This window comes from Acinonyx jubatus, chromosome A3 (assembly GCF_027475565.1).
Source record: "Acinonyx jubatus isolate Ajub_Pintada_27869175 chromosome A3, VMU_Ajub_asm_v1.0, whole genome shotgun sequence".
NCBI classification, from domain to species: domain Eukaryota; kingdom Metazoa; phylum Chordata; class Mammalia; order Carnivora; family Felidae; genus Acinonyx; species Acinonyx jubatus.
The window spans coordinates 61,278,955-61,289,356 of record NC_069388.1 but is presented as its reverse complement, the minus strand read 5'-3'; the positions used below and the strand labels follow the sequence as shown (position 1 = coordinate 61,289,356).

The window sequence follows — 10,402 nt, the reverse complement described above, 5'->3', positions numbered from 1 at the left end:
ACACAGAGACAAGTGGAATGGAAGGAGCGCCTGCTCCATGTTGTTTAGTGGAAGAGCACAGAAAGGAGACAGCCCCACAAGCTGCAGGTGCAAGTCACCCCAGACCTTCCAGGCACGGTGACCTCCCTTTGACCACGGGACCACTTCCCAGGATCCCCTGTGCTCACCCTCAGGCAGCTTCATGTTGTCCACTGAGGGCAGGAACACATCTCGATGCAGTTTCTCCTCTTCTGGGGTTCTCTCCACTGTCAGCTCAAACAACTTCAGGGAAATGACATCATGATTATCTAAAGGAGAAAAGCACAAGGAGGACCCAAACCACCTCAAACAGAGGTATCTTGGGACTTTCTTGGTTCAAGCTTCTGATCCACAGCTAACTAGCAATGACTTTGTTTTTTTTCAAAATTTACTTATTTTTTAAGTAATCTCTCCATGCAACATGGGGCTTGAACTCACAACACGGAGATGAAATGTCAGATGCTCTACTGACTGAGCAAGCCAGGCATCCCACTAGCAGTGATTGAGAAAAATGGTTGGAACCTGTTTTCTCATCTAAAATCAAGAATAGGGAACAGAGAGAATATTCTGTATTACTCAGGATTTAAAGTTTTTATCAACAAGCATACATTACCTATATAACTTTAAAACTTACACATAATGCAAGAATGAAAGCCCATATCATATGTGAAGCCTTGTAGTACAGTGAGGGAAGACACAGCACTATATCTTCCCTTCCATGCAGACACACACACGCAAGACAGGAAAGGGCCTTGTGGCAGCTGATTACTAGGTCACAAGCAGGGCATAGCTACTGGCATGGCACACAGTTCCCTTCTGGACTAGGCCTAATTCTCTGCAGCTCCTTATAACTGTGACTCTGAATCTCACTAATAATTACAAGAGAAAGGATCAAGCAATTAAGGGCTCCTTTTTTTCCTCTCTTTTTAAAGTATCATTAATAATGGGGGCACCTGGATGGCTCAGTCACGTAAGCATCTGACTCTTGGTTTCGGCTCAAGTCATGATCTCTCAGTTCCTGATTTCGATCCCTGCATCAGGCTCTGGACTGACAGTGCAGAGGCCATTTGGGATCTCTCTCTGCTCCTCCCATTCTCCCTCTCTCTCTCAAAACAAATATATAAACTTAAAAAAAAAGTATCATTAATAAACTCATAGATTCAAACATATTTGATGTGTTTCAATACACTGAACTTGTACAATCTTATAGGTGCTCAATGTGACCTATCTTTCTCCAGTGAGAGCCTATTCGAGTTGGCTTTTGAGTCCTTTTGCATGAACCCAGAAATGTCTGATTCTTTATTGCTTTCCTGGGAGGTTCCCAGTTTATCCATTTCCTGCCTCAGCCCTGGCATCAGCCATTTCTCCAGGAAGCTCTTGTTCTTTCCTTTTAGCATGAATTGGTATTAAGAGACCACAAATCTGAATGCTAGGGGTGCTCATGGCTATTAGGGTTGGTTATTGGAGACTGGACTTCTTGCCATTTCCCTTTTTTTTTTTTTCATTTTAACATATATTTTATTTAACCCAATATATCCAAAAAACTATCATTTCTACATGCAAATGATAGAAAAATTGTTGATGACATTACGTTCATTTTCTAAGTCTTTGAAGTCTAGTGTGTATCCTACATTTATAGCACATGTCAGTTTGGAATCGCCCTATTTCAAGTGTCCAGTAGCCACCTGTAACTTGTTGCTACTATACTGGACAGTGTTGATCTAGATCATTATTCTAGTTGACTTCTGACATGTGTGTTGGGCCCAAAGGAAACTCTGATCCTCATAATGTAACACAAGAGAAATATATTTGCATAGGGTACTCTCTGCCCTCTCTGCTTCCAGCTGAGGAACTCCACTTTGGGGTGATAATTTGGGGGCCCCTCAACCATTCCTTCCCCAAACTCCCAACTTGTGTCTTCTCAGCACATTTTGTCTTGACTTCTGGCAGAAGAAAGAAACCATATCATGTTCCCACTTTTTTCTTCCTCACACCTAGATGACATCCTTTGAACCAAGAAATTTAGAATTTTTGTATATGGGGGAAAATCCATCAATGTCTCACATACTAGGATTATTCCAATTGCAACTCTGTATGGTCCAGGCATGGTACACCAGGAAGCCTGGTGCACCATTTCTCTGTGATTCTCTCCACTCTGCCCTCTTCTGTGATCTTCATCTCCCAGCTGGTGGCAAGATGGCTGCCCCAGCTCCAGGTATCCCACCCTCCCTCCCTTCCTGAAGAAGGAAGAGGGCCATTTCTATTATTAAGGTGGCATTTACAGCTGCTTAGATTCCTATCTTTAGCAGACTCCCAGAGAGGAAAAAACTAGATTTGCCTTCAATTAGAAAAATGTTTTTGCTGTCAGGAATGAGTTTAAGCCATGAAACGATAAAAAGATGGGCCAATGCTCCTCACAATGTAGGGGCATCAAAGGCTGGGGGTACTGAAATGTGTCCTTTCTCATCCATTTTCAACAATTCACTGCATAACAAGTAAGAAGATGTCAACAAGAAAGACCTTAAGAGAAAGACATAATTTGTATTTAGGGATATCCCACAGGCAGAGAACAGAGACTTGTTAATATAGGCATTATCACTAAACATCTAGAGCAAAGAACTCCTTAGGATAAAAATTACTCTACTTCACACTAGCTTTATTCATAATGAATTATACTAGTCAAAAACCCCCAAAATTCAGTGCCTCACCTCTTCTCAAAAGAAGTTATGATTAAGGCTCAAGCCAAGGGAGAGAACAAACATATAAGAGGAAGTTACAAGTTGAGAACAAGTAGGAAGAAAATCCAGAGATAGAAAAGTAAAAGAACCAGGTACTATTAATGCCACATAAATCAAGAACAGCTGGAGTTTCAGAGTAACTGGTCAAACCAGCTGAAGAGAGGACAAAGAATGGCGACTGAGAACAGAGTACCATGGTATGGCAAGAACGAAGCAGGTTTGAGAAGAGTAGTGCTAATGGCTTGACCGAGATGCATGGGAGGTCTAACTACAGGGTGGCAGAGCAGTGGATGGCCTGGAAACAGAAGCACCTGTGCACAGGACACATTCAGAAGTCTGAGCACAAAGGAAGATCTGGGGATGAGTTCGAAAAGGGAAGGCAGAGTCAAGGAATTCAAGGAAAAGCTTTGTTAAGAGAAGGGGCACCAGAGATATCAAAGTACAGAACTCAAAACACAGGCCTGATGAAGAGGCAAATACTACTTTGCATTAGCACTAACCATCTCCTAGAGCCAACTGGACTAGGATAAGGTAGGCCTGGGAGGGGTGGCGGGGGGGCAGGAGGGGGGTTAAGGATACAAAAATGTCAGAAGAGAGGCACTTCCTGGGTACTTGCTTCCCACAGTTCTGCTTGTCTGGCTTTCCCCTCTGAGAAGCCTCACCAAGGCCTGGCTATCGAGACATGACCTCACTCAGGACAAATAAAGAGTACATGGGGCAATACCCGAGAGATCTCCAGTGATGGAGGAGGTACCAAAGTAGTAGCCCCGGGGCAGACGAACCCCTGGCACCTCAATGCAGTCCCTCCACTCATGCTTGCCATCGATGTCCATCATTATCTAGAATAAAAAGAAGAGATAAATCAGGGCCATGAAAGCAGGTGCAAGGCAGACCATACCACCAACCGGTCCAGAAAACAAGGACTCACCGTCAGATGCCTCTTGACATAGCGAATCACAAGGAAGGTGTCATAATGCAGATTGCGGACAATGGCTGTACAGCCCCCCAGCTCTGTAGGCCGCCCATCCCGCTCATGATCATAGCTGAGGGAGCCATTGTTCACCATGGCTGAGATGTAAGGGAATACCCGCTGGGAAAGCAGGGAAGGAAAAGCAGAGGACAGTAAGGAAGTACTCTTAGGAATGCCTGTACAAATAGCAACAGAATTGCACACATACAAGCTGAGCCCTTTCCAGCAGACCAGACGACCATTCTGCCTCATCATTAGCGGCTCCCTAAAACCCACTCTCAGATGGTCACTCAAAGGATATAGCCCAGGAAGCAACTGAACTCTGTACTTGCCTTCAGGAATCTCCTTGCTACTAATGTGGGGTGGGTCTGAAATGGCCCCTCTGGAGTCTTGACTTGAATCCTTCCAGAGATCCCTATTTGGCATTTACACATGACTCAGGACTGGTGGTTTTCTTTTTATGTATATATACCTATCTCCCCAACTTCCATGTAAACTCCTTGAAGAAAAAAATCACTTATACTTCCTTATGTGTCTCCACCTTCCATCCCTCCCAAACCCCCTTCGCCCACCCCTACTCATCCCCAGGATAAGCATTTTGCATATAGCAGATACTCTGAAAATACCTGTTTGATCAGGAAAACCTTTCCATTCTGGATAGCTCCTTTCAAATTCTCAAATCCTATAAGCATATGATGGATGCCATGTGGATTAGGACTCAGAAACAGCACTGCCAGAACCAGGCTGCCAGATGGTGTTCTCCAGCCACAACTGTTCATAGTTGAAAGACCTTCCAGCCCACTTCAGCTTCACCTACACATAACTTCTGCCAGCAATACCCTCCCACTCCCACTACCCATTTCCCACCAACTTCAGAGGCTTTCTCTCTCTCCAGTAGAGTTGTAGGAGGGAATGCTTCCTCAAAAATGATGCCCTAACTATTTAAGAACCAGCCCAGTGCTGAGGCAGTGCAGAGGCAGGGTGATGAAAGGAGAGGAAACCTGACACATGACACATGCCACTTCTTTGGTGACTTCCTCATTGCCCTCAACAGTCAACATGCAAGGTGGAAATGCAGTCAAAATCAGAGAATGGTGACTCAAGACAACAGCCACACGGGTGTGAACAGGGGCAAATGGTGGATGGACACGCAGGGAATAAGGGATGGCCATGGTGGGTCAAGACTGAGTACCTGGACTCCTGGAGAATATCGCCTCTTCTGGGCCTGAGAGGGTCCAGCAGGTTATTATAAAAATGAGAGAGGACACAGAAGACAGGAGACCAGGTCAGAAAGAAACAGCCATGGAAGAGCTTTGACCCAGCTGTGGTGGATGAGCAAACCAATCTAAATCCCCAAACAGAAATGTAGGGTCTGTGGAGGGCATTTAGCAAGTCCTTACACCCCTCAAAATTGTGGGCAAAACTGTGCATAGAGGCTTGTTTGTTTTCTAAGGAGAGGGTCTGTTAGTATCAATCCCAAAGGGGCCCACTAGGAATTCCTCTGAGGCTTTCAGAAACTTTATAATATAAACACACAGCACTACATTATACCAGAAGGCCCCACTTATGTCTCTGAGTCAGAAGGCCAGGCCACATGTTTTGTCTGTATCCAGAAGACAGTATTTCTATAAGAAGGGGAGAGACAGGACTGACAAATAGGGCTAACTTCTTTCGAATTCAAGATGGCCTTTACTACCCAGAATCTCAGGATACAGCTGTTGCCCAAAAGACAAAAATCCTACCACTTGAGAGACAATGAAGTTAACTCTAATCCAAAGCGATCATCTACCCTCTAAGTGAGCTTTATGGACATATATTTTCCAAATAGCTTTGTCATTCTAACCTACAACATGTGGGTAAGGAAGAAGCTCCATGGAAGCATGGTGGCATGGTAGATTTAGAAAAACCCCGAGGCTTGAGGGTATTCAGCTTTGCTCTAGAAAACTGCTACGGTTCTAAGCTAGAAGCAACAAGAGGTATATACACAAGCTCAGGCCAGGCCTGCCCTATGGGAAGGATGTGTGAGGGTGTAGAGCCCGAAGCATTTCTTCCTCTAACACTTAGTGAGCACCTATTAGGAGCTAGGCACTGTTCCAGATACTGGGGTTCAATGGAAAACCAGACAGACTGGTATCTGCTGTCACAGAGCGGACACAGAGTAGAAGAGACAAACAATAAACAAGCAAATAAAATTATTTCAGAGAGAGGGGTACCTGGCTGGCTCAGTTGGAAAAGAAGCACGCAACTCATGATCTCGGGGTCGTGAGTTTGAGCCCAAAGGTTGGGTGTAGAAGATTATTTAAATAAAACTTTTTTAAAAAATTATTTCAGAGAGGGATAATGCTATGATGAAAAATAAAAGAGGTAACAAGATAGGCTACTGAGGGAATAGCTCTCTGAGGAGACAACATTTGAGCTGGTCATTAGAGCCACCAAAAGATCTGTAGGTGTAAGAAGCATGAGGTTGGCATATTTGGGGACTAGAAGACACCAGTGTCTGAAACGCAGCCAGTGAGGGAGAGGTGGGTGTGAGCTGAGGCACAAGCCAGATCACACTGGGCCTTGGAAGCCACAGTGAGGACCGTAGGGTAAGCCCCCCACTGCTCTGCTCTTATGCCACTGGTGGAATATGCACAGGACTACAGAAAGGTACAAAATCAATCAGTGGATGACTAAATTCCCCAAACTACTCTTCTACATCTATCATTTGGAAAAAGGGAATTATGAGTATGTTGTCAAGCAGAGTACAGAAACGGGCTTCTGACAAGAACGCTCATCACTTCAGTGAACAATTAGGGAAAAGGGAGTAACAATGCCCTGGGTAGCCCATTTATCGACCCTAGTACGCATGATCAGAAGTTTATGTTGCACCTTTCAAAAGGGTGCCTCAGACAACTGTCCTTAACCGACAGCAGCCTTCCTCTTCCCAAGGCTGGTGAGGCATCCGATTATCCACGAATAGCCAGAGGGAGGCTGGCCCCCAGCATCACCTGCGGGAGTTTTCCAGTTGCACATACATGTGGGGCTCTCAAAGAGTCTCGGTTATAGGTCTAGAGGGGGGCACAGGCTTATGTATTTTTCAAAAAGCACCACAGACAGTTGTGATATACAACCAAGTTTAAGAAACACTGCACCAGACACAGCGCCCCACACCTTTGGAGCCAGAATCTGTCTACTTCAGCAACTCGTGACACGGCCTTCAACTTTTCACCTCATACTAGTAGTAAGTCTTTAAATGCCCTCTTATTTTCCATGCCCAGTCAGGAGTTCTTAAGTGTTCCTTGGGAAGCCACTAATTTCACACAGCAGCTCATTTTCTTTCCTTGGAAAGCAGCCTATATATAGCAAGAACCAAAGGCTGAAGAATCACTCGGACTCAAGCAGGGTGGTAGTTTCATTCCTAATTTAAGAGTCACTAAAAATTAGGCACTCCTACCTATCATCCAAATGATTATTGACTGTAGGGTGAAGGAATATTTCCAAATTTTTGTACTATGAGGACACTTCAAAAAAAAAAAAGAACCCTTTACATGGTAATTGTACCTTCAGCCTACCTTGACTGAAGGGAGACCCGTGAACTTGTGGATTTATGGATCCTATGCTAAAACTCCACAGATCCCAAGCACACAAGTAGTGTAAACCACTAGACAGAAAAAGGTGCCCACACGGCCTCTGTAATCAGGGAGACCTGGGTTCTAACTGCAGTTATTATGCCACTCAGGGCTGTATAACCTTGGGTGGATTACATTAGCTCTTTGAGATTCCATTTCCTCCCTGTAAGCAGGCAGAATAACACAGAGCTCACAGGCCTGATCGTGAAGATACAACGAGATATGTAAAGCATTTAGTACAGTGTCTGGCATTCAGGAGGGAGTCAATAAACATTCATTTAATCAAAGACTAATGAATTTCTAGACAGAAACACTATTCACAGGTGCTCATATATAAGCACAAAGCCAGGGACACCTGGGTGGCTCAGCTGGTTAAACGGCTGACTTTTTTTTTTTTTTTAAGCAGCTGACTCTTGATTTCAGCTCAGGTTACGCATGATCTCATAGTTTGTGAGATCGAGCCTCACGTCTGGCTCTGCACTGACAGCAGGGAACCCGCATGGGATTCTCACTCTTCCTTTCCCTCTGCCCCTTCCTGGCTCTTGTGCACACCCGCTCTCTCAAAATAAATAAATAAGTTCTTAAATAAATTAATTAATTAAATAAGCACAAAGCCAAATATGCATCTTCTACAGAAGGCCACTGGCTGCCACACACCAGTAAAATCTCCAAAAATATCTTGGGGATTAATGGGTTTGCCTTTTCTGACCTACTAAATATTAAAATAGAACAACCATCTATAATAAATATTTTGAAAAGAACACCAAAAGGGGCGCCTGGGGGGCTCAGTTGGTTGAGTGACCGACTTTGGCTCAGGTCATGATCTCACGGTTTTCGAGTTCGAGCCCCGCGTCGGGCTCTGTGCTGACAGCTCAGAGCCTGGAGCCTGCTTCTGATTCTGTCTCCCTCTCTCTCTGCCCTTCCCCCACTCATGCTCTGTCTCTGTCTCAGAAATGAATAAACATTAAAAAAAAATTTTATGAAAAGAACACCAAAAGAGGGGCAACTGGGTGGCTCAGTGGGTTAAGTGTCTGACTTCAGCTCAAGTCACGACCTCACAGTTCATGAGTTTGAGCCCTGCGTCAGGCTCTGCACTAACAATGTGGAGCCTAGTTAGGATTCGTTCTCTCTCCCTCTCTCTCTCTACCCTCCCCCAGTTGCATGCACACCCTCTCTCTTTCAAGATAAATGTAAAAAGTTGGGGCGCCTGGGTGGCTCAGTTGGTTAAGAATCAGACTTCGGTTCAAGTCATGATCTCAGTTCGTGAGCTCGAGCCCCGCGTCGGGCTCTGTGCTGATAGCTCAGAGCCTGGAGCCTGCTTGGCATTCTGTGTCTCCCTCTCTTTCTACCTCTCTCCCACTCACACTGTCTCTCAAAAATAAACATAAAAAAATGTTTTTAATGTAAAAAGTTAAAAAAAAAAGAACTATATATTTTCACAATAAACAATTTAGCATTTATGAAAATTCATTTCACTGTTCCTATTTGTTAGACCAGTGAAACTTGTTACCAACCAATATGAGTTCATGAACCTTTAGGAGCCGCTCTCTTAGAGCAGTTTTTTCCAATCTGAGGCATCATGCAGTTGGGTAAGCTGGCCAAGTTTGCTCTCTGGAACATAGACATGAAGAAAAAGAGGGTGAGGAAGAGAGGGAGAAAACAGCCACAACCACTATTGCCAAGATGTCTGCACAATGTTCCTTGAGAATGCCAGTTAGTGGTATGAATGAGAAGAGCTAGCACTTTTGGAACACTTCCTCTGTGCCACGCACTGTGCTCAGTCATGTACACGCACCTATTTATTTAATCCCCACAGCTTTAAGGGGTGGGATTAGTATCCCCATTTGACTGGTAAGAAAACTTGTGTAAGTAGTAAAACCAGAATTTGAAGCCAGGTAGTCTGGCCCCAGAACACTGGCTCAGTCACTGTGCTTCCGTATATACTGGTAGAAACCAAAAAACAAAACAACAAAAACCCTAGGTCTGTAATATACCTTGAAACACAGAAATATTAGAGGATGCTTCCAGAGTTTCAAAAAGGAATGAGATGACAACTGAATATGACAGAGAATCTGGGGTTTTCTTTTGCTACAAAGGGCATAGTGGGACAATTGGTGAAAGTTGAGTAAAGTCAGTAGATTAAAAATAGTACTGTTATCACTGCTAAGTTCCTGATTTTAGTCACTGTGCTGTGGCTGTGTAAGAGAACTCATTTGTAGGAAAAACAAGTATTTAGGATTAAGAGAGCATGACAGAAGGCAATTTACTCTTAAATAGTTCCGAAAAAAACTATACACACATGCATGAGTGCATGCACACCCACACACAGAAAGGTAAAAGAAAAGGACAAAGCAAATGTAATGAAACGTTATTTGGGGTAATCTAGGTGAAGAACATTCCTGAATTCTTTGTTGTGTTCTTGTAACTTATCTCTAAGTCTGAAACTCTATCAAAATAAAAAATTTTTAAAGATTAATCTGAATCTAGGGGTGCCTGGATGGCTCAGTCGGTTAAACATCCAACTTCAGCTCAGGTCATGATCTCACGGTCCGTGAGTTCGAGCCCTGCATCAGGCTCTGCACCGACAGCTCAGAGCCTGGAGCCTGCTTCAGATTCTGTCTCTGGCTCTCCCTCCCCCTCCCCCACTTGTGCTCTGTCTCTGTTTCTAAAGTAAATAAACATTAAAAAAAATATAGGAAAAAAAAAAAACCATGTTGGGGCACCTGGGTGGCTCAGTTGGTTAAGCATCCGACTCTTGATATCAGCTCAGGTCATGATCTTGGGGTCTGTGGGTTTGAGCCCTACATCCAGCTCTACACGCTACAGTGTGGAGCCTGCCTGAGATTCTCTCTCCCTCTCTCTCTCTTCCCCTCCCCTGCTCTCTCTTTCCTTCTCTCTCAAAAATTAATAAACTTAAAAAAATAAAAACACATTATATTAAAACCCACTGACACACACTCTGCTCAATATAATGTAATGTTTTTATTTTTACAAAGATGTTTGCATGCTTTTTGTTTTAGCCTTTTCTGATTTTTTAAAAATCAGCTTTTATATAAAAATAAGAA

The 10,402-nt window shown here is 43.8% G+C and overlaps 1 protein-coding gene across 13 annotated transcripts in view; it reads right to left on the bottom strand.

Annotated features, from left to right (window-relative positions):
- The window catches only part of LMAN2L (lectin, mannose binding 2 like), a 95,676-nt gene that overhangs the window by 52,531 nt on the left and 32,743 nt on the right, over positions 1-10,402 (bottom strand). For 8 of the 13 annotated variants that reach the window (XM_027072597.2, XM_053200527.1, XM_027072595.2 and 5 more), the window contains 4 exons: positions 4,919-4,951; positions 3,685-3,846; positions 3,481-3,595; positions 168-287 (listed from right to left, as the gene is read on the bottom strand). In XM_027072597.2, coding sequence (XP_026928398.1) covers positions 168-287; positions 3,481-3,595; positions 3,685-3,846; positions 4,919-4,951 — 430 coding nt within the window. The remainder of the gene's footprint in view (positions 1-167; positions 288-3,480; positions 3,596-3,684; positions 3,847-4,918; positions 4,952-10,402) is intronic. The other 5 variants (XM_053200529.1, XM_027072599.2, XM_015074429.3 and 2 more) reach the window with 2 other exon arrangements.